This window comes from Harpia harpyja, chromosome 6 (genome assembly GCF_026419915.1).
Source record: "Harpia harpyja isolate bHarHar1 chromosome 6, bHarHar1 primary haplotype, whole genome shotgun sequence".
In the NCBI taxonomy this organism is placed as follows: Eukaryota; Metazoa; Chordata; class Aves; order Accipitriformes; family Accipitridae; genus Harpia; species Harpia harpyja.
In genome coordinates, this window is record NC_068945.1 from 63,621,278 (window position 1) to 63,646,587 (window position 25,310).

The window sequence follows — 25,310 nt, forward strand, 5'->3', positions numbered from 1 at the left end:
CAGAGATTTCATGTCCTTGGCTACGGGTCCTGCCGTGTCTCACCCCCACGGCGTCAGTGTACTCCTAAAATCAGCTCTTCCTACCTCTCAGTTAACCAAACCTCACAAGGGCAATTACTTAATAAATGAAGATAAAATCTGGATTATCACCAGGATTATTACCAAATCACATACTCTTTTCAGGATTACTCCACTCTGCAAATGCATATTTTTTTCTCCCGCCATGCTCCCCATAAATCACTATGTACCATGAAAACATTTCTAGCTATAGAGTACACATGAGGAATGACCAAATGATTCTCCAAGTGCCAAACGGTGTCTATAAAGAAGAACCTTACTCAATTCTGCTTAGTAAAAACAGACAGATTACACAAAACAAGTACCTATATAGTCAGAAAATGAAAGAAACACCAGATTTTTTAATACATCAAGAAAAACACCCACAAGTAAGTAGAAGTTAAACCCAGACAAATTCCCAGACAAATGGGAATAACAGACTATTTTTTTGGAAGGAGTATAGGGGATGCTTTTGCAGTTCTAGTGAATAAGCAGGAGACTCCCACGAAGCCTGGCTACCTTTCTAACCACTATGCATTAGTCAAATCCAGTTATCAAGATCCACATAGCATAAACAGATGAAATAACACAGCCCACTTGATGCAGAAGGTCAGATCAGGTGAGTGACTTTCTCCTTCCAGAATTAAACACAGAGTTTAAAAAGAGGGCTTGCCTAAACCCGAAGTCTAGTCCAAAATGAGCCCAAACTTTTGGACAGTTCAAGTCCTGTTTTTTTCTTGAAAAAGGTGTATTGCTTTTTTACAAGAGAGTCTTAAAGAAGTTTCCAAGATGGTGCAAGACCAAGACCAGCATCATATTGAGTTGAGTGCTCCCTCTCACACCAGACCTGTCTCTCTCGAAAGGATGGGAGAGGCATGATGGAGGGCAGGCTAGCTACCCTTGCGCTGAAGATACTCCCTTCACCTTGCCTACTGGAGATAAACTGCTCCATTGGGTGAAGACAACCCAAAACGGGGAGGCTTCTGAGATGCGTATGGCCACGTGCTGACTAAAGCACCTGTGAGTGCTGTTAACTAAGCCAAATTTGCTACCATTATTTTTCAGTTTACCCTTACGTGCCACATACCATTTACATGTCCTGACATGTAAATTGGATTAAAAATGCAATCTGTACTAAAGAGAGTGTAAACCCTGTATTTTGAGATGCTCCAGGGTATGCATTACTTCTAACCTGCTGCCTTCAGGTGAGCAGAAAGCTGGGGCTGATGCTGAGAGGGATCGAAGTGCTAACGAAGGCAGACCCAGCAACAGGGTCCTGGGCAATAGGACTGACATTTCTGGGTTTGTAGTCCAAGACAGAGAAGGTCTGGAAGGACAGCAATGCACTACATATCACCAGCCCCCAAGAGCAGAAAGCAGTCATCTCCCACGTGGATGCTGTAGGCATAATCATGACACAGGAAATTATATAGCTGACTAACAAAACCCATGAGGTCTTCTAATGTCCCCTGGACAGGGGATTTCAATGGGATCCAGATACCTCTCCTGTGCAGATGCTTTTAAAAATGCCACTCAAGTCTACCTGAGACATGGATGTGACAGTCAACACAGGAGCAGGTGTCTGAAGCTTATAAGATTTCCCTGTGTGTAAATTGATGCAAAGCACAACCCTCTGCACTCACTGACATACCCTTTCTGTTATTTACTAAATCCTCCACGAATCATCCTGCTAATATGTTTACCTATATCAGCTACCCTAGGAGCATATACAGCACTAAAATAAAACAAATCAAATTATGTTAAAATAAAGTGGTATAGGTGTTCCCAACTTGAAGTTATTTAATACTCAACTACAGGGAAAGAAAAACAGTGAAAAATTACCAGAAATACTGACATCAATCTTCCATTTCAAGAGCAATTCAGAGTGATTCCAAATATAGTTGGTCCTATTAAGAAAACAGCTCTTGGGTAAGAGTGCAAAATATGTCATCATAAGAAGGAAAATCAGAAACATATGCTTCTAATGAAAGAAGGAATTTTAAACAAAGTCACTAATTCAAGGCCCTAATAGTAAATCAGAGCCAAGAGGGGAGAAAATCTCTCTGTGCCAACCCTATCCTTTTGGGGTGAAATTTGGTGGTGAACTCTGTGCCTGGTCTTTCAGTTTCTAGAAGGAAAGCCAACTTAATGCCAGCAGCAAACCTAGCAGGAGAAACCCCCACTTTGTAAGATGCAGACTACGTTCCCCATCCTCTCACAGAAGTGGCCTTTTGGATTCCCTTGTTCCTACGAGGGCTATATTGAGGGAGGAGAGGAGACATGGCCAGTCCCTGGCAGATTCCCCCTCGGCAGGGTGAAAGTCTGGCCTCAGCCATGGCAGCCTAAATCAGCAGTAACACCATAAAACACCCACTGTTCCCACTCCCTCATCCAGAGATGGCAGAGAGCGTCCCTACGGGAAAGCCAGGATCCTGTGTTGGTTTAGCTGTGCCTGAGTTATGAGGGCATGGAGATGGAGTAACTACCTTTGGAAGAGTAAAGCTACACACGTGGGCTATGGCCCTTTTTTTTGGATACAGCAGTTCAGGAGGCACTGGAAACCAGGAAAGGAGGCTGTGCAGCACGTCTGCTATGTATAAAGCCCTGAGTCCACATTGCGTGACTGCACAAGACAAAGTCCTGTAACCCTCATGGGCAACCTCAGCTTAGGCTTTCTTTCCACTTTTACTTTGGGCTGAGATTCTCAAGGGAGCCTCGACGAGTCATGTAACCAAGTTCAACGACTTTGAATTTTCCTATTGACCAGAATAGCATTAGATCATATTACCCATGTCTATTTGTTAACGACAAGCGCTCGTTTACCCATGCTGATGCCACATGGCTTGGATGCATGTTTTGTACACCATAAATGGCAAGGACGATGCCTTCAAGACATAAACACTGCGGGACACGCAGCAGCTCCACTCAACGGCAATTTTCTCACGTGCCCAAAAAACACAGAAGGAAAAGTTTCAAACTTCACCAAAGTTTTCAACTTCCCTCCCACCAACCCACTTGTAGTAAATATAAAAGCAGCCAGCCATCGCTATTACAGTAACATAGAAAGGGAAGAACTGGCATGTCTATATAAATGCCAATAAAAGCTACATCTTTGTGGATCCTGCCATATCCACATATTTGTTGTGACTCACATAAGGGAGCATTTAAAAAATAATGAAAAAGCCCTTTCCTCTTTGGTTTCAGTTAGAAATCCCCTATTATCCCTTTTAAGAGCAAAGTTGTGAACAGCCACTTTTTTCTGTTCTAATTACCAAGCTTAGAGCAGACATGGGAGTGACCAGATTGCTTTGCTCTGGACAGATGCTTCTTGACAAAATGTATTACACCAAATACTGCTGCCGCATGTGGACTCTTCTGCTTCTGGTGGAGGGGAAGAAAAAAGTCTTAAACAGCTGAAAAACAACCCCACGCTGATGTGTGTTTTTCAAACAAGTATTTTGGCATGAGTTAACTGTTGCACTCGGTGCCCAGTCCACCGACGTCTGAATCCGTTCCAGTTGCCTGTAGGGAATGGCTGCTTAGCTGAAGCTGTAAAGATATATATGTGTAAGTCCAAAAAGGTCCTAGTTTAATCCCTGGTGTGTCAGTCAAGACAGGAGATATCAATCACAAAGGTATGAAGATATTTGAAGCAGGCTGTTATTCTATTTGGTGGGAACCAAACAGATTATATATAGAAATTTTGGACTAATCTCAGAAGGAGTCAGTGCTGGTGTGCAAAAACATACCTGGCACACTTCACTGCTATGCATTTGTCAGTTGTTTTGGATTCAGCATAGAGCTATAATAGATATTAGATTATGTGCTAAAGCTTCCTGCTAATATCCCTTCTCAAAGTCATTGAACAAACTTCTAAGAAAAAGAAATCAATTCTGCTATTTATATTTTTCAATGCCTTCAAAAAAGAGTGTACTGTCTCTAAGAAAGCTTGAATTCACCCATGTCCACTCTCCCTGAAAAAAAAAATTAACGGGGAAGTAAAGGAGGCAATAGCATTCCTGTTTAATATAATGTTCCATAATTTTAATTTGATAAAATATCTGGCAAAGTAAAATCTAGCTGTCACATATCCTTAGGGAAATGATTTCATAGTCCACTTACTAATACAAATTGTCAATATTAAAACTAAACCACAGGTTTCTGCACTTACAGAGATTTAAGAACTGGGCAATATAGCCAGATGTCTCTGATAGCCAGCCACGTAGAAACATGGACGCAATCAAGGAAGATATTAGGCTTTACTTTGAAAACTGATTTTATTAATAGGTTTAAAGTCCTGTAGTTGCAGAAGCACAATCCCCTAGTATGGCCACTTTTAATTCAGAATAAAAACAATCTATTCTGATTAAGCCAATGACTTATGAACATAAGGCAATATTAAAAAATTAGAATTTCTGATTTAAAAAAAAAAATCAATGCTTAATTTGGAACAAAATGGTCATCACCATTTCCTTGGTCAAATTGAGCACTAGGGCAGACCACAGACTAAATGAGCATCTTGTATGTCTGTCTTTGTTAAAAGACAAAGTCCGTACCTACAGATTTAACTTTTTTTTTACTTTTTTTTCTTCAAACCTTCTACTGAACACAAACAAAGTGTTGTATGAGTAAGCATTATAAGAGTGAATCAATAGGTATTACAGATGACAACTGCAGACTTAGTTGGCCAAATACCAGTTAATTTATGCAGCTGTCAGTTCAGGATATATTGGATATATTCCAGACAGACGTTGCTGTTAGGTTTAAGCTGGCGCAGTTGAAAGTGGGATGAAGTGCAAATATTTTTCCATTTTATTATGGTCAGAGCCAGCCCCCCTCTGGTTCAAGACACCTAGAATCATGACCTTAATGAGACACAAAATGTAATTGTGATTCATCTTCTATAAATGAAAACAGGAGGTAGAAGTTGCCAACGGAGCTGTTTTAAATTCACGCTGGAGTCACACAACACAAAAACTTGCCCACTGATAACATTACTGGTCTAATGTCATATAACGGAGGCCAAAAATACAGCAACTTGTATTCATAAAGCATTTTAGCATGCAGCTAAGAGCAAACAACTGCTTTGGACAAGGAGTGCTCACGAAAGCTGACATTTCAGATAAGATTTCTGTTTCTACCTTCTTGAACTGACATTTTTGGAATACTTGTTTTTACTCCCTGTACATTCTGATCCACTTAGAAATGTATATTTGATGATTTCCACAGCAAGTCAGATTTGAGCTCGGATGCAGCTGCGTACCTTGAGGATGCTTCCAGCTGGCCAGATGAACCCTACCTTGCATTTACTTGTTTTCCTTTATGCAGTGCTTCACAAATTATAATTCTAATTCACCACTCAGATACTCCAGTGTTTTATGAGTTAATGCAATGGATTTTAATAGCATGAAAGTAAGATAAAGGAATATCCACTGAGGTGCTTGGACTGTGCATGTAAATAACTTACCTGTCATCAAAATGTGGTCATCTTGTGGTTAAAAAGTAACTGACTCCCAACAGCGCATCACAACAGCTTAATACAAAACACTTAATTTCTCCAGTTAATATTTCAAGATTAAGTTAGAGAAGACAGGCAAAATACAATACGTTGATATTTTGACAAGGACATCTTCACTTTACTAATGCCATGAGACCTTTCAGCAGCCTTTTATACTTTTTCCAAATGAAGAAAGGACTTTAATGGAAAAAACCCTTAGTTTTGGACAAAATATTCCAGATTACCTATTACCTTATTTGTGAGAAAAAAAAAACAGAAAAGGAAGTATTTTGCCTAACGAAGCCACCTAGGACTACATCTTCAGCAGCTTTTAGGCACCAACACATCCTTGAAGGTCTGGGCTGCAAGCACTTGTGAAAATGCTTTCCCTACTACTACTGCAGCACCCACAAAACACTGCATCTTCTAAACACTATGTTGTAGCACTGCTTTGAAAGAGCCATTGCAACCTGTAACTGCCCACGTCTACTGTGGTTTGGGATAGTCCCACAGCTGCATGTCCTCCCATGCAAAAACTAACCCACTTTAGCTTCTGTGAGCTCCGTAATCCCAAAACAAAGGCATGTGCTTGCAAATTAGGTAACTCTTAGCTTTAAACATGTGGGTGTAACAAAGACAGACCTTATGCATCCAGATATAAAGCTGAGTCATGTATCAAACTGTTAGATCTTATTAAAGAGTCTTTATGCATCTTAACAATTCTTTCATTTTAGGTAACAGACAACAGCGCATATAATCAGATACTTGTACCAATGAAACACAATTGTAACCATCTTCATGAGTAATAAATACTGGAAAATAGAGTAGATATTCTTGTTCTTTAGCTAGGAGCTCTGAAAGGACCCTAGCTTTGTTATTCCAGCTATGCACAGGATGGGGTCCACATAAAACACACATCTGGCACAGAAGCAGACTCCAGCTAAGGCTGAAAAACCCATTCTGCTAATTTGAAAGCATCTTAGAGCAACTGTTTCAGAAAGCAGCTGTTTCTTCCATAACACATCGAATTATTTTCCAAGCTGGAGCTCTGAGCGACGATGTGCTTTCATCCCCTCTGACCTGCGCTCTCGTCCCAGCATGGATATGCCATTTTTTGAGTTGAGTCAGGGTATGGGGTGACCTTGAAGAACAACAGTTACGGAAGGGAGATTTGGTAAACCATTGCTGCCCAGAAGAGAGGACAGCTGCATTGTCACCCAGTAATTACAGCGAAATGACTTATCACACTGTAACCTACTTGAAGGAACACAACTGTCTGCATATGCACAGCGCGAAGGCAGGCTGAAACACAGAAATGCCGCATACCATCACTAAAGCTATTACAGAACACACTGCATGTAAATGAAACTGTATAAGACCAGAGAAGATTCAAAGGATTTTGTTTGTGTTTACTATTTCAGAGGGGATTTTTCTCTCTCATTTAATGTATTTTAGGATTTTTAAGATGCCTTGATCTGCTTCCCTACATCTGCTTACATCTAATCTAGCATGAAACACAATCCAGGCAGTCCTGGCTGCAAAGTCTTCCCCTGCAAAGTTTCTAGCATCTCAGTGATCAAAAACGGTGTCAGCTTTGTTTCAGGTTTCACATTTTTTTCACTCGCATGAATTCTTTGCAGCAAAATAATTTGCTTAACAAGAAGTCAACTGCTAGAGCCAAGGCAGAGCTGTCCTGTGCCATACCCACATATACAGGGTCAGATTCACTTTTGCCTGAAACCCGAGAAGGGCAATTCATCTAGTCTGCATCTCCTTGATTCAGGAGATGATCTCATGGTCTAAAGCTGATGTCAGCCTCCAGGCATGCCCAACTGTCCCCCTACCCTGAAGGGTTTTGTAGCTCCTGGCTCCTTCCCATGCCTAACCTGCCTCCCTAGCAGGGATGCCTGCGGTAGTGCCCAGCAGTAAGGGTGGCTCCAAGGGCACCAAGGTCGCACCAGGCACCCAGGTCAGCCCAGCAGATCCATAGGGGCAATGACGAAGTGTATCCATGCAGGATGCCAACAAATATACTCTTGGAAGGGCCCTACTCTTCCACTACTGACATCAACGCCATTCATGGTACCACTGAGTCTCACCCCCTAACTGGTAGCCACGTGCCCAGGCACCCTGAGCCATCCTCGGGGCTGCGAGACCCCGCTGGGGAGCCAGCTTTTGGGATGCCCTGGATTTTGCAGTTGGCAGGGTTTGGAGCACAGTCGTGCGGGGAGGGCAGAGTCAGCCTTCTGTCACCCCAGTGCAACTGCAATGGCATGAGCAAGCCAGGTTTTAACAAGTAAATCTACATAAAAGCTTTCTCTGAAAGTGATTACTTAATATAACAACCAGCTGTCTCTTCAATTCTTGCTGAGGCAGCCTATCTTCTCACCGTTATTTACAGAAGGGAAAAAAAAAAAAAAAAAGCCGCAAGCCTGTTTTGTCTATAGGGTAAGCAAAGCTTCAGAGAAATAATGTTACCTGACAGACAGAGACACCGAGTGCTTTTTTTATTTTTTCCTTTCCTAACCATCCCACTCATTTCTTTACAGGAAAAAGAGGTCTTACTGCTGGGGTGTAAAGAGGTAATTAGTCATTAACCCCTTAAACCCCAATCCCACAGCTTTTTGTACATCAGCTACATGATCTAATTACCATCACTTTTACGTTAGCATTTATCAACACAGGATCAGAGTATCTCCTCTTCAATTCAGCTGTCCCTGTACTCCAGCTCCATGATCTTGGACAGAAAAATAATTACCATAGGAGAGTATTAGTGGGCACCGGCAGAGCCTCCAAACTGGGAAACTGGAGTATGGGACCATCCAGGCCTGCAAGGGCTGGTTTTTTGACCCAGAGACAGCCATGGCTTGAATAGATGGGTCTGTCCCACAAAGTCACTCAGGAACGTTCATCTGAATTAATTAAATGTCCAAATTTATGTTGTGGCACATCAAACTTCTGCATAGCCAATTTTATTCAGAATTAATGTAGCCTTTGATTCCAAGTTAAATTGCAGAGAAGAGTTTAGTAACAGGTAACTAATGGGTTTCAAAACTAAATTTGGATTCATCTTCTTAGAGGCTATCGGGTTAGCCCCCAAGGGATGAGTCCTTACAGAGACAAGAATCTGGGACAGAGAGGTTTTAGGGGGAGTTTGTCAATGGGCTACTGAAAAGGAGCAAAAAGGTACCATGTTTTAAATTACCCTTTTAGTCTTCCTGTAAATCTTGAGAAGGGGTGATTTTCCACATTTATTATCAAGGGTATCCTCTTTAATGTCAGGAATGGTGCTGCTTCCTGGGATGGAGCAAGGAGCCCCTTTGACCATCATCTGATTTACGGGAGAGCAGGAACATGCACACTTTCACCCACTTTAGGAAAACTTTTCATTGCTGTTTTCTGTTTAGTTTTGAGATGGGTACAGCCCTGACCTCCCAGACTTTGCACAAGGATGCCTCCCCCCATCTCTCCCTGCTCCTTATTATAGCAGCAACTCCTGGCTGTAGGTGCAGGCATATAAGGAGCAAGGCAGCCGCCTGGGCATGAATCACTGTCTGAACAACCAGTCGTCCCCCTCCGCCTTCCGAGGAAATGGGAATGGAAAGCACTGGCAGAATTTTAGCTGACCTGCTAGAAACAGTTCGATCACGTTGTTTAACAGGAAAAATGGCTTCAATCTGCAATCAGGCATGGCTCTGATTTGTAATAAGGAATTTGATGGTGCCTCTCCCAGAGGAGTAAAGAGGAGGAGGGGGTGAGAGTAGGAGATACCTAAATAGTTTAGAAATTATTTTTAAAATCCCTGTTCAGCAGAAACTAGCTAAAGCAGAGTATGATTTGCTAGCTAAACAGTATTTGCTTAACAAGACACTTATTTGTGCACATTACTGCTATTAAGTAATCAATACACCTGGGTGCAGGGCTACTCACAGTTTATTGTTCCTTCCCTTGCTTTGCTCTGACTCAGCGCTGAATCTGTATGATTGTGCAGGTATTACCCAGGCAGCTAGAAAGTTTATTGTGATAAATAGTGGTGTAGCCAAGAAAAAAAAGAAAACAAATCAGACATTTTTCTCTCTCTGACTCTTACAAGGTTGGGTTTTTTTCTGTTTAACTAGAACCTCAGACTGGTGCTTTTCTGCAGTCCAACTCTTCACACCACCTACTGCCTTCAGGAACCCGTCTGACAGACGACTCATCTTTCAGCATGTTCACACCTGCATAATTACCATAAGTGGAAGAAATTTCCTCTGTTCTACAGCAAACAGTGGAAAGGATTGCATTTACCTTTCTGTTCAAAACCAGAAAACGGTTGCTTTCAGAGCAGGTTATGAAATTCCCTACATCTCAGGTCAGGAAAACTTTGTGTCAAATGAAGGCGACCGTGTGCTGTCATTCTCCACAGCCAGTTAGTTACTAGAGCTGTGATAGTCCTGTCCTAGAGATCCAGTTTTCTTCCTCAAACAGATTCTAAACCATAGCATGTTTCTGCAAAAGAAATAAAGTTTAAAGCCTAAAAATTATGCAGGTCAGCTTCTCACCTGATTTTGTGATGAGATGAGATGCGCTTGCAGCCCAGAAAGCCAACCGTATCCTGGGCTGCATCAAAAGAAGCATGACCAGCAGGTCGAGGGAGGTGATTCTGCCCTTCTACTCTGCTCTGGTGAGACCCCCCCTGCAGTACTGCATCCAGCTCTGGGGCGCCCAACATAAGAAGAAGATGGACCTGTTGGAGCGGGTCCAGAGGAGGGACATGAAGGTGATCAGGGGGCTGGAGCACCTCTCCTATGAAGACAGACTGAGAGAGTTGGGGTTGTTCAGCCTGGAGAAGACAAAGTTCCGGGGAAACCTTATAGCAGCCTGCCAGTACCTAAAGGGGGGGCTACAAGAAAGCTGGAGAGGGACTTTTTTACAAGGGCATGTAGTGATAGGACAAGGGGTAAGGGCTTTAAACTGAAAGAGGGGAGATTTAGGTCAGATGCAAGGAAGAAGTTCTTCACTGTGAGGGTGGTGAGGTGCTGGCACAGGTTGCCCAGAGAAGCTGTGGATGCCCCATCCCTGGCAGTGTTCAAGGCCAGGTTGGATGGGGCTTTGAGCAACCTGGTCTGGTGGAAGGTGTCCCTGCCCATGGCAGGGGGGTTGGGACTAGATGATCTTTAAGGTCCCTTCCAATCCAAACCATTTTATGGTTCTAAGATTTTGCCCTGTGTCCAGCTACAGGCAGTCAGCACACAATTAGAAGAAACAGCAATCCCTGTGCAGCAGTGCATCATCTGGGCACTAATCAAAGACATTAAGAAAACTCCCCTCCTGATGCAGTACCGAACACAGGTGCCTAGTGGGACTTTCACCCTGCTCTGAATCATCCCTTTAGGCCTGAGCTCAGCAAAGTGAGCTCAACCTACTCACCGATTTCACTGGAACAAATAACCATCTAAAATTAGGCACATGCTTAAACACTTTGTCAGGCTTAGGCTCCTGGATTAACTGCAGACTTAGTCTTTCCCAGCACTGCACTCGACAGCGAGCTCCTTCCCACTCCGTCCCCACCCATCCGAGTTTTTGGGGAATGTTGCCATGGATTTCCACGGGACACAAAAGAGTCCATATTGGAAGAACCCTGTTAAGGTTGCTAGGCGTAAATATTGACTTAACGGCTCTTCCGCCTTTTTTCTTTTTTAAGAACAGATTTGTTGGCCATGGCTGGAAAAATAAAATGATGGAGTATGCATGATTCACTCTGGCACTCACACAAACATGCAGATCAGTTGGCTGGCAGCTCGCTCCTCTGTTAGCAGAACATCGCTTCTAAAATGTGTCATTTTGTTTTGGCAGCAAGAGCGTCCAAGCCCACAGACAGAGAGATAAAATCTCCTACCTTCCATGTACTTCACATGGGGACCGCTGACCTTCCCCAACACAGAACATTTGATTAATACTTCCAACAGCTTTTTAGCTGAGACACACAGAAGGACTGACAGGACGCTGCAATAGTTTCATGCTAAAAGCCCAGCCCAGAAACCTCCTTTCTTGCACTCACCCTCTTGGGTCTGCTGACACGAGAAAGGACTGCAAAATGAACTGCAGGTAAAACTTTTGATTTGAAAGTGTTTTGAATAAAGGCTGTTGCACAGACAATAAATATGGAGACAGACAATAAATAAATATTGTGACAGAAGGTCACACAGAAAGTCAGCAGCAGAAGTGAGAGGGGACCCAAGGGTTTTGGTCATTGGATTCATGCTTTCATCACCAGGTTCTACTTCCTATAGTACTCCATGCACAGACATTTAATCCTGAATTTAAAAAATGCTATTTAGAATGTGACTTCAACACATGACATCATTCAAACCCTTTTCCATATTGATTCTGCCAGATCCGGATGATTTGGCAGGACTGCCAGTGGGACAAACCTCCACCAGGGCAGCCTGAGGGTACAAAGTATATGTGATACTTGTGTGTACCAGTCCTGGACACGGCCAGCACAATCTCTGACTGTCCCTAAAAACCTGCTCACCACACAGAGGGGCATGAACAGTTCACCTGAGAGCTGGCAGAGGCTGCAGCGAGTATATTCAGGATTCCCCAGTAGATCCCCATTTGACATACAACCAGGGGAACTCAAGAAGAGTTGCATTTCACAGCAGTCAGCAGACATCTGCCAGAAAGCAAGTACCTCGTCAGGAGGAAGACAAAAATCTAATGATTGAATATAGGAGGAGAAAGTCCCCTGTCAGACAAGAGATCTTTCTCTAAAGGATCACAGAGAGTTTGCTTGCATTTCAGCTAGGCAGAGTGTCCTGTAGGACTTTTATCCCGTCAGAGTTTAAGCACCACCCGAAGGCATAATGCAAAACCAGAAAGGGAGACGAGGATCAACACACATGCGTACTTATATTTGCTTTGCATCCGTCCTCTGTGGCTTTACACCTTCCTCTCAGGGAACAGGGACCAATTCCTCCTGCCAGGCATCCTCTGTGCACATCCCCTTCAGAAGTGGCGGTTCGGTACATGGCATGTTAAGGCTGCGGCACCTCACAGCCATGCAGGGCAGCCCAGGGCTCTGGCATCCTACCCACTAATTAGACAACACACAAACTAGCCATCCCCACTCACTATTAAACTACCAGAAACAAAAGCAAGGACACTGAGATACCTTTGGAGCTTAGCAACAGCTGCTCAGGATCCACTCCACCTATCTCAAATCTCTTTTTACTGACAGCTTTTGAAGCAGAGAATTCATTGAACAGGGAAACAGGTTGATATCCCCTCTCCTCAACTGTAGGCAGATCCAGTTTGTTATTTTCTAAGTGTTTCCTTGGTGGCACATACAAATTCAATACTGTGTCTGCTAGCAAAGATGTCTATTTTCAGAATAGATACAATGACATGCAAAGTTTGTATTGGCAACAGCTAAGTAGGAGAAATCAGGAGATAAAAAAGGAAAAATCTCTCTCAAGGTCCTAATGTGCATAGGACAAGAGACCGAGTAGATCTAATTGTATGAAATTAAGGAATTTTCTGCCCACTCACTCTCCTGCCCTTGCAGCTAGAATAGCATAGCCTGGGTGCTGCCTCCTGGTTTCTCAGGAAATTGTTTGCAGGGAACAGAAGCATTTCACAACACAGAAGCAAGAAATAACCTAAATGATTTCTCTGCTCTAATAGCTTAGGTTCAAGGCTGATGCAAGGCAATCCTTACTGCATGCCAGTATTGCCGCTTATACCCACACATGAGTATCAGCAGACAAACCCATATAGACAAAGACTGTTTCAAGCTGCCAGTTGTTGGCCATTATTACCTGGTTATGGAGATGGCAACAGTTGAGCTTTATGACAGGTTCTCAATAACACTACACAGCAAGACAACACGCTGTGTTTATCACTGGGTTTACATTGTACTGACCTGATACGGGTCCAGCAATGGGAAGGCAACTGCAACAAATGCTTGTAGCTGTTTGGAGCCCCACTTATGTCCCTCCACTGAAAAGGATCCCCTCTGCTTACTGAGATGGCTGAGTTTGCCCTTGAACCTGCTCCTTTGGCTTAGGCTGTCTGAGCATTTAGTTTAGAAGCATCTAGTTAGTTTTAAAGATTTAAGATCAGTTTTGTCACATGGTGCCCAGATGATCAGCCATCAGCTTCTACATGACCAAGAGCTGTGGCAAGAAGTCCCACTAGGCACAGCAGTGCAGTAGGAATCAGAGTGCCTTAGTCCAATGTAGACTTCTATATAATTGTACTACTTTTAATTCAGTGAGAAGGTACTTTTAGAAGTTTAAAACAAGTTACATGGATTAATCCTAAAGTGACCAATCTCTTTCCATTTCCTAGAAAGAAAGTCAAGGGTGACGAGTTCAGATCCAAGTGTCTCTGAATCCCACCTCCAGGGCATAAGATGAGGAAGAGGTAAGGATCAAGTCTCTAATGACTACACTGAATTCACAGCAGTTGTGAGCTGACTTTTTCTTATCCATGTATTCCCACCATGGTCAGGAAAAAAATACACACCATGGACGACCCTGATAAAATAGAAGTTGCCCTGGAAAATCACTTCCAGAAGTGGCAGAGGTACTTCTCCATGGTACAAGTTACCACCATCTCCTACAACAATTAATAGCATGCCATAGTTTTAGAGCAATTAGTATACAGACTGTTTTAAGCACTTGGAAGTTATAAACCTGCTCTTGCTCTCCTCAAAGCCAGTGACCCAACTGCTGATGTTATTAGTGGATAAGGTCTTTTTATAGCATCATAGGCTTTACTCCAGCCTAGCTCCTCTTCTTTCCCACTTTGCAGTCATCTGGCTGTATTAACACAAAAGAAAACCAGAGCATTTCTCAAAACATTTTCAGCATCATTTAAACTCAGGTGATGTTGTCTGTCTGTGACGGGCTGAACAACCTGTCAGTCACGCTTGTCAATCACTGTTCCTGCTCCTTAAATGCAAGAGTCTAACTGAAGTGAAGAAGCAGAAATGAAGGTCTGATACTTACTTTCTCAGGACTGCAATTTCATTCTCTATGCTGCTTTCCTTTCCCTTCAGTGCCTTCTTGGGAATGCACTTGACTGCAAAGAGTTTCCCACTCGCTCTCTCTTCAGCCAAAACAACTTCAGAGAATGCACCCCTGAAAGAAGAAAAGAAAAACCCTGGTTTTAAGTGGTGCCTTTTCTTTGGAATCTGTTAACTGAAACATAACCATTGAATATAGTTCTTCTGGTGCCTTTTGAAAGCTGCTCTTGTTAATCACAGCAGTGGCATTACGAGCATCTTTCTTTGCCTTTACAAACATATGCAGACATTCACATTCATGCAAAATGTTAAAGGCTTACCAAATATAACAATTTTAATAAAGAACCGTAGTCCAGCAGAGGTATGAGCAAAGCTTGAAAATCAAAAAGTACCATTTCTGCACACCGGGGCATGGACCACATAGTCTGGCTGCTGATTTGATGGACAATGTACTTCTCCCCTTCCCAAGGTTTTTGGAGGTTTAAATCACACAGCAGCACAAAATCCCTAGGGCTAAGTACTGCACCAGTGCCGAGAGCTCTCCCAGTTCCTCAGTGACCACAAGAGGTCAGGGCCTCCGCTTTGGTCCTCCCTGGCAGCCCAGAGCATCTCCTCACCGTTGGCTCAACCCTGACTCAGACAGGGAAGCAGCGTCAGAATTTCTCTATGTACACCGAGTTGTTCCACAACACAAACCGCTGTGTGTGTAATCGCTAAAGCCAAAGAATCGGATTAAATCACAAGTCCAAACGTCAGCCTTAATAGCAGCCTCCCTACGGTTACCCCAGAGAGGATTACACAAATAAAGAAACTTCATCACAGCAGCCAGTCGCTAATTGCCAAGAGTGGGCAGTGCCTCTCCTTCATTAGGTTATTCCATAACAGCGTATTATTTCTTGCACTCTCATCACTTCCTCCAAAGCATCTGGACCTTACTGGGGAGAAGCCAGGAAAATGTTACAGTCAGTGCTACATAAACTTTTTTTCTGTTCTCACACAGTTTTCTGAGCATTTGAGCAACATTCAGACAGACAACGCTGGTCTGAACAGACCTTTGCTCTGGCATATTGGGGCCACTCTCATGTTCCAGGGCTCGTTACTGGTTTAGCAGCGAGGTACTGGGCAAGACAGCATTGGCCTGACAAGGAACAGCAAATCTTTGCTCCTATTCACCAAAACCTCCTCCTGAAGCACCTGCTTTGTCCGACAGACATCAGAGCCAAGGACTTGTCTAACCGGATCACAGCTGGAAGATCCACCAGCTGAAGGATCATATTTTATTTATACAAAATAAAAACAGGCAGGACACTTTCTTTCATTCCCCCCCCCCCCCATCAGTACATATTCTGCTCTTCTACATAGCTCTCCATGAAAAGAGCTCAGGAGCAGGCTGAGCAAACCCAACCGTGCTCCAGTCTGCTCTTAAAACATTAATGTTTGATCACAGTTTCATTTGGCTACCACCAACTTTTTCTGGCTTTCATTCCCTACAACTGCTGCTTATCTAGATGTTTGCGGATAAACAGAAGCCTTTCCTTTGCTGGCCAGGCTCTTCCTTTTGAAGGCATGCACTTTGATGACACAACCAAGCAGCTGTGACCTCACCAACGGTTCCGGAGTTGCAAAATGACCATGTGAATCATTAAGCCTGTGGATAAGCGGATAAGCAAAAGGAAGAGGCTGCTGCTTTGGAAAGAAAGTGCCTGTTTACCCAGGAATGCTTTTGTAGCCAGCAGGCGATAGGGAAATGGTGACAGGAAGTTTAGGAATGGATGAAAAGAGACTTTTGCAAACTGTTACGGCAGATGTTTGACAGCTTGTCTACATGTGGCAGTGACCCTCTGAACCAAGAATGTTTTGTCTCATTTTTCCCAAAAAGGACAGACTCTGACCACATTTACGCCACTCTAAGTACAGGAACGATTCACTGTTTTCTGCTTTGTGTATAATCTCCCATGGCACGTCAGAGCATCACAGGCTGCAACTTAAGAGTCCACACAATTGATCCTAATGGCTTGCGCAATCAAGCCGCCCAAAGTGTTTTTAAAGACCTAATTCTTTGCTTTCCTATTATAAACAGTCCTAGTCATTCGATTCACCAAATAGGGTTTTCATCCTGAACCTCATGCTTGGGACAGCCAGACCAGAACTGCAATAAAATCCTTTTACTGGAAAGCCCTAAGACCTCTCAGTGCTTATCAGCTTTTGTTGCAGACCAGGGTGCTCAGAAACTCACAGGACTGCTCCCAGCTACATTTCAGGAACCCCTTAAGCCCCATCTGCTTAAGCTTTCAACACCGCGCTTCACTCCAGCTGTGTCTTGAACAAGCTTTTTGCCTTCAGTTAAATGCTGTTAAAAGCAGCATATTCATACCGGTCGTTTACTGATCACATAGGTTTCCCAGTGTTTACGATATTATAAAAACACAGAGAGCTCCCATCCCAATCTGGATTTCATTTCTGTTCTCAGACAGCAAAATAAAGGCAATCCCTTTATATCCCTCTACTCCATAAAGCCAGCTTTGGGAGATGCCTCTATTTCAGTTGGCTTCACCATTTTGCTGGATTTCTTTCTCCACTTACCAGGACAGCCATGGGGTTCAATAGTTGGAAACAGCCTCTGTGAATTTAAATGAAATTTTTGGGGGAGCTCCGAGATACTCATAAAAACCAATTCCATATCTCCTTAATGACCTTTCTCATTAAACCATGAAATAAGCTGAACCTCAGCTAAAGCATTCGCTCACACATCAACCCTGAGCACTGACAGAGTGCTTTTTTTACACTGAGTTTTATATGAGGCCATGGCATGAAATTGCTGGTGCTGGGAAGAGCCCCTGGGCAACGAGGGGGGAATGCTGGGGTGGATCTGCCGGGAAGGCAGGAGGGAGACGCAAGGCAGCCTACGCTATCCTGTGCACTATATATGCTCCTGTGTTCACAGAGCAAGGGGGCTGGGGAGGAAAGCAACAAGTCAATGGACAAAAGAAAGAGAAGTGAAGTGCTGGAAGGAAAGAGAAGGGAGGGAGCAGCTGCAGATAGGGATCAAAGAGTTAAACACAGACTGAGAGGAATGAACGGTATAGGGCAAGAAGAAAGAAACAGTAGCAGGGAGCATCAGCAAGGAAAAGGCAACAAAGACACTCCTGGAGTCTGCTGGAGTCAGGGGAGAATCAGAAATAATAGCGAATAGATGGGCAAGCAATTATCATAATTTCAAACACACAGTTGAATTTATCTACCCTTAACGATCCAGTCCAGCCCCCACTAAACCCCTCTTGACTCATGCATGAAAAGATAAATACCAGAGAGAAAGTCAGAAAGACAAGGCTGCTCGTTTTCTTGCTAACAGCAATATAACTTACAGCAAATTCTCTGCCCCCTCAAAAAAGTTCTCCAGAACTACCGACTTGGCAGGCTTGCTAAAGAAGACTTTTTCCCCAAAATAATTAATGTGGCCTTTAAAATCAAGACATTGATGAAGGAAGAAATTTATCTCTAAGAATTTATTACGATTCTTTACTGAGGGTTAAAAATTAATTGTGCACAAAGTTCTATTAAGATGTTTGGGTTTGGAAAATGTTGCATTTTACACCATCAAAGTGACAGGACTTTTTGTGAAAAGGACATGGCTTCCACTAAGCATCATCAAGCAGTGTCACATGATAAAAAAGGAAAAAAAAAACAATACAGGAGATGTTGAACAACCAGAATGCTACATGTCTGCAGCTCAGACAGGGCTCTGGATTAAAACCCCACCTCTCCTAGGAGGTACTGCACGATCTGTGTAATGACATGGTGTTCCCAAGACCTCTCATTTGCAACCCATATGCCAGTATCTTTATGGTCATTGCACCAAGCCAGAAAGAGATTCAGAAACTTCTTGGTCAATATAGTATTTTGAATTATGAGGTTTTATCTGAAATTTCATGCATGGAAAACCACAATTTCTGCGAAGGACACACATAAACAAGGATATTTTTTATTCTGTAAAATACTAAGGAAGGTGTTTGTGAAAATAGTTGAGTGAGTTTTATTCTCCTCCCCACCCCTGAAAATACAATCCAAAAAGTATTTTTGCACTCTGATACAGATTTTTTAAAAAAAAATAGGGAGAAGAGGTTAACTGATTAAAAGTTATGGTTTTAACAGTGTCTGCAATGGTTGGGATGTCCCATTCCCTTCAGCTGGGAAAGAGGTAACTCCAACCTTTCCAACCTGCTTGGGGACCCAGCCTTCGCCTCTCTGAAGAGGGGCTTCAAAACCCTTCAGGAGCTTTCCTCGTCCTGCCTGGAGATTATAGCAAACAAATAAAAAAAGCATCACAGTTTTGAGGAAGTAGGGCAGCAGTGGAAATGGGTAAGCAAGAAACTTCTGTAAAATTAAACCAACTTTAGCTGCTGAAATACATGTGTTGCAACAACCTATTTTTGAAAGTTTTGACCATGTTATCATTTACCCTAGAGGACTGACTCTTTTCAAACTTCTAATTAAGGCATGGAATAATTTTATGATCTAGATAATTTTTATATGAATTAAGAACAACGTAAGAGAAAAAAAGAGAGGTTAAATGACTTGATGAGTGACATTGAGATAATGGCAAATTCTAGACGGTGGTTGAGATGGTCTGACTCCTCACCCCTTTGCACATGTCTGGACCAAGCAGCATCCTATGAGATGCCAATCTTTTATAGTTTTAATTCATTTAAATTATTTCTCATCCAGCTATTTTCTTTAATCTAGATTTGAAGATTAGGATTTGAAGGTTAACATTGGAATATGAATGGCATTCATATCCAAACAGACTGGATTTTCTATTAGAAAACAATAGCTGCAAGGCTAGGCTATCCTGCAGATCAAAGAAACATAAAGGACAAATAACTTTTTCCTTCATCTGTTCGAACTATGATTTAATAGGAACACTTAATTTCTGAAATACAATGAACAACATATACTGGGACAGCAAATCTGTTCTCATTCATTGAAAAAATTGCTGTCACAAAAATACTGACAAAATGAAGACAAAGAGTTGATGGAGGGATAAAAGTTAATTTTTCCATTTGCAGAGACCTCCATGTTGAGCAGTTTTCCGCTGCATTAGCAGGTGCTCTGTCATACTAAATCAACAGACATAGTCAGGAAACAGATTTCACATCTTCGGGCTATGTATAGCTAATGATCTTAATTATGATACAGTTGGCTTTCTGTGTGTACTTTGCCCCAGTCAAACCATGGGAAAAAAAAAAGGCAAACACTCATCATTTGAAAAATATACCATGTTCACAGTGAAGATCACCCTGAGATGGAAGACTGACTGAATCAAAGCGAGACCAACCAAATCAAAGGAGGTCATTTCTGTAGCGTGGCTTTGGCAACCACACACCAATTCTGCTCCTTGACACCCCAAAGAAAGGTGAGTTTGAACTGCAAAGGCAAGTATGTAAGAAAAAAATCTTCTCTGGCATTTTCACAGCTTTTCCCATGGACCTCAAGGAGTTAACTGTGGGATGAGCTAGAGCTCTATGTAGCCAGCACATGCCAGGGAGATTCTGGTCCTGCAAAATATTTTTCTACTAAGCCATTTTTCTGCACAAGTCATGTTCTATTTCTTTTTATTAAATTTTCTACTCAGTCATTTCTGCACACACGTGTTCACTCTCCCAAATTCCAGACCCATCCCAACATAAACCCAAGCTAAGACTGGAAATAAAGTTTTTTACTCCAAAGTCATGTCCATGAATGTCCTGAAGTCTGTGTGAAAATGAATTTACAATGAAATTTGCCATAGCTCAGTGACACCTGAATGCAAAGTTAACAACGCTAAAGTGCAGAGGGTGTTTTTACCCAGTAACAAGCAAAGGAGAAGGCTTTGGGGACTGTTACATGTGGTACAGAAGTCAAATATCCCTACACATTCCCAAGAGCTGAACAGAAATTTACGGGAAAAGAAACACACTTCCTAATCCAGTTGCAGCCATCTATTCTTTGGAGGACAAATGCTTTTTCTAGCTGTTTTCATTCATCAAACACACAGTCCCAACCCTGCAGCCCCTTCTATGGCAATGCTTCCTCCGCCTGGGCAAGGGCAGAACAACCAGGACTGCTGTATCAACGCCAGTATTTTTAGCCTCGCTACTCATTTAACTTCTACTAAGCCACCCAGCCACAACTGAAAATGCTGTTTTCTGCCTTGGGGCCTGGTGAGTGTCTGCTGTAACACCAGACATGGCCCTGTCCTGGGCTGTGTCTGACCCTCGTTCCCCTCCCCAGCGGTGATCCTGATCCCCACCCGCAGTAATGTCCCCCATCCCCACAGAGATGCCCGATGCCTGGGGCTGGGGCTGCTGTTACCCATTACAGATGACGAACGACACTTCCAACTGTGCAAAATGCTGTCGCTATAGCCTGACGGACACTCAAACAACAATGGCAAGGGGCAAAAATACTCTTTGCTGGGAGTTCCTGTAGCAAGGAGCTCCTATCTGGACCACTGACATGCTTCTCTGTGCCCTGAGCCATTTCCCCCTGCCAATACCCTCAGCATTTCGTCCAAGCTAGAAGGTACATTAAGACCATTGGGGTCTTCCAAAGAGCAGCCGCTTCCCCACAGTGCGAGAGGAGCCCAGGAGTCACGACGCCCAGGGATGGGCAGCACATCCCCAGCTCCAGACTTCATCTCTCCAGCCACCTTGTTGCTCCCCCTCTAACATAATTTTTGGGAGAGAGGGAGCCCATCAATACACAGATCTCTGCTGGGACTTATAGCCACAACCATAACAGAGACACCCGACAATATCATACTGCAGGTAGAGCTGCTTCTTTCCCCTCCTTATAAACCAGTTTGGTTTTCTCCCACCATTACAGGGCGACTTGCTGCAATAGAATGAGCAGCACAAAGCTTTCATCTTGTGTAGTCACCAAAAGTGTTTGAATTTGTTTAGATTTAACTTCCATTTTTGGGGATACTATTATCTACAATTACAACAACAGCTTAGTGTTTTGACAGTTTTTGTCACCAAAGTCAGCTGCAAGAATTTTAATGCCAATTTGAGGCTTATCATTTCTTCTTTTAGCTACTCAATATTTTATACTCTCAGGAAAAAAAAAAAAAAACAAAACCCACACAAACAAAAACCTAGAATTAAGACTGAAAACCCATGTCAGCTACTTAAAGGAAAGCTACTTAGAGGAGAGAGACTTCTATGAAGCCAGAAAACACCAATTTAAAGTTGCGCATTATAAAGCATGAAATTATGACGATATAGTCAAGGTGGTTTCCTTCACACCCCTGCCTCTTCCCCTGGACCACCTTCACCAGAACACAACCACCTCTTTAGTGGGCAACAATCATTTTCACCCAAGGAAAAATCACTGGAAACCATTTAAACCATTCTGTAGTTGGAATCAGTTCTTCACTCCAGGATGAATTTCAAGTTCACAGCAGGGCATAGCACACACCACCAGCACCCCTTGTCACCGAGAAACTCCCTTCCCTTCCTTCAAACATGATGTTGTGAGGCATCAGCAAAGGTGCCGCACTGCTCCCTTGCACCCCGAGCACTTCTCCCTGCCCACCACCACCACCACCGAGCCAGCTCAGCTCCCATTTTGAGGGCCAGCAGGGAAACACCAAGTTTGAGACCTGTGTTACAACGCAGGCAGGAAAGCAGAGCACTGCTGGGATGGCTTCCAGCCATGCAGATGGGAAATCCCGCAGTGCTTGGGGCACTCCAACTCATACACCAGCAGGGTGAAGGCACCAAAGCACACGGCCAAGGAGACTCCCAGGCAAGAAAAGCCATTACGTGCAGAGCAGAGCGAGGCATACGGGCTTCAGTGTCATAAAACTTAGGTTCAAAGATGAATAAACCACATAAAGCACAGAAATTAAGCCAAAAAGGAAAAGTTTCTGCAGAATCTCTTCCTTTTCTGAGATGAACTAATTTGTTTTAGCTGCCTGGTGTATGCTAATTTAATAGGATGCTATGCAGTCTGTTCTGAGACAGTGATGCATGGATGCTAAAAAGGGAAAACTAGCCCGGCGCAGATCCCCAGTCATGTTCGTTATTACAGTCGTCTTCTTTCCTGAACTGTTTTCTCCTTTCTGATTAATCCTGACCCCTATTAGAAAGGGAAGTATTGTCTTTAAAGGCCTATTACATTTACATTACATCCTCCATGGCAATCACAGAAAAGCTATCCAGAATCAAGAGCAAAACATACAGCTTTTTGTATTGAGCTCTTCCTTCCATTATACACTTCACAAATGAGCTGTTAAGCAGTTTATTTTCTCCACTGATGATCACTTTCTTTCCAAAGTGAATATTTAACTACCTTTCTTCCACTTTCATCTTACAAGACAAAAGGAGCTCATTGTATTCCAGGGTTTATCTGATGGCAGCATTCTCAGAAGGAAATAACCTTTCTTCTTCTAATAATGACCTCAAACCTTTCTTGAGGCATAAGTGATCTCCATAATTTTTTTCAAAGAGTTTCCCTGTTCTGACACTGATATATGCAGGGTCTATTACAACACATCTGATTGCTGGAGATCTTATGTGGCCATATAAAGCAGATTATACCAATTTGAAGAAGCATGTTTCTTCTTCCTCCACATGGAAACTTAAGAAAAGATCTGGCACACCATGGCACTCTCCAAGAGGCTGGATCAATTAAGGAACAACTAGACAACATTGCATCTTTCAAAGCAAAGCAAAGCGAAGGTAGTGCAGACACTATAGTTTTGCTTGCAACAATTCCTATGTTCCTTCTAAAGAGAAGATCTTTAGTTAAGATGAAGCTAACAACTGCCTAAAGATCAAATAACTTTGCAGTTGTGTCTAAACCATGGGAAACTCCCCTTTAGCCAACACTTTTGCCTAAAGGTGTCTGGACCTTCACAAATACAAGTTGCAAAAGTCTGCACAGCACCTCATTCCTTCCAGTGGCATTTATCTCTATACAAAACAAAGCCAAAGTATCAGTTCTGGTGGTCTTCCTCAGTGATCATAAGCAAACAATTGTATTACTTGACCTGTGATTTTGAAACACCAACCTTGTCTCAAACTGTATTGCCCATTCTACAGATGAGGGACCTGAGGAACAGGAACCACATGGACCTTAAAAATTACTTAACCTTAATTTTTTAAAAGCTGGGCACTTTGCATAATCTAAAAGTGCAGACTCCTTTTGTACTCAGAGAAACATCTCCAACAGATGATTACATCCCATCCAAAAATACATTGAGGGCAGCACGCTATGACTCTGTAGGAATCCTTAAACCCTGTCAACCCAAAATCCCCAGCTCCATTTGCTGCCTGACTCTGGTCAAAGAGATCATCTGAGACGCCCAGACATTAGTGCCGAGACGCCCGTCAGGCAGCTGCAATTATGTTAGATGACTTCCAGCCTTAGGATCTGGTCTTGCTTCAAGAGAAACCAGAGTCTGACCACCCAGAACGAAAGTCCTCTGAACACATCTACATGGGTATTGTTGACATCTAAGCTATTCCCCCAAGGCTCCTGTTACAGCCAAGAGATAACCAGTACAGCAGTGCTGGGGTAACTATCTAACACTGGTCAGATGAATCGCACCCTAAACACATCTCTTGATCTTCACTGAGAGCAAAGGGAGCCTAGGAGGAGAGATGAAGATGTCCACAGTGTGGACACTTTGAAGGCTAAGGCAGACAAATCTCCTCCCCAACTCATAGGACCTCAGTATGCAGAATAACAACATATTCAAAACAAAAGTAGGATTAGGACTTGTAAGTCTTCTACGCCCATGATCACAGCACAGTTCCTGCCTATTGTAAGGACAAACTTAGATTAGTTAAATCAGACCATGAAACCAAGGCACATCTCCTAGGATCTGCCTTTTCTAGTTTAATCCTTTAGACCCAATCTACAGCCCCCAGTCAGGAAGCACTCCCCATGAACATGATGAGCAGCCACCAAAAGAGGAGGCCACAGGGTTCAGAGCTGTAACAAGCACAGCTGAACAATTCCCATTGTGTAAGAGCCCTTCTCTGCCACTATGAAACTCTAATTGGCTTGTTCTCATCCTGTTGTTAGCCAGCCAGCCAGTCCTGCATATCTGTTTTAAATATTTGGAATAAAAATTATGTGTATTTTGTATCCTTGCCCACTCCAAGTCGTAGCTTAGAATTAAAAAAAAAAAAGAAAGATAGAGACACACAATTCAGTATAATGGAATACAAATTGTTTTGTAGCTCAGAACTGAGCTCTGATAGGAAAAGACGCTGCAGGATATGCAGAGCTCCATCTGCAGCCTTACTTCCAATGGCCACCTCTTAAAACACTAGAAGAGTATTTGCTTTCCTACTCCCCAGCCTCTTCACTCATGTATCCACATGCAGTTTCATGTCTGAGCTTAGGTACACTAAGAAATATTAGCAAACTGGTTTGCCTAGTAACCGGCAAGCTTAAAAATAAACATTTCGGCAAAGATTATTTCAGTGTAACTGTATACAGAAGTTACCAGGCACTTCTGAAACTCACAGATGATACTTCTGCAAAAAGAATTGCCACACACTTTCCACGTGTGCAAGCCTCAGTCGTTCTCACTCAAATCTCAGGGCAAAAAGCCTTTTCCTTTCAGCTTCTGTTGATGAGGAATTTCTCCGTAGCTCCGTGTTTAAGGTGCTGTGTTGAGACTACTGGTGTTATTCACAAAATAGATGCAGCACCAGCACAACTTTCCCCCCATAAACTTATTGTCAT

At 42.9% G+C, this 25,310-nt stretch overlaps 1 protein-coding gene across 1 annotated transcript in view; it reads right to left on the reverse strand.

The window, feature by feature from the left end:
• Nucleotides 1-25,310, reverse strand: part of CAMK1D (calcium/calmodulin dependent protein kinase ID) — a 232,044-nt gene that overhangs the window by 118,586 nt on the left and 88,148 nt on the right. The window contains exon 2 of the mRNA XM_052789681.1: nucleotides 14,551-14,682. Coding sequence (XP_052645641.1) covers nucleotides 14,551-14,682 — 132 coding nt within the window. The remainder of the gene's footprint in view (nucleotides 1-14,550; nucleotides 14,683-25,310) is intronic.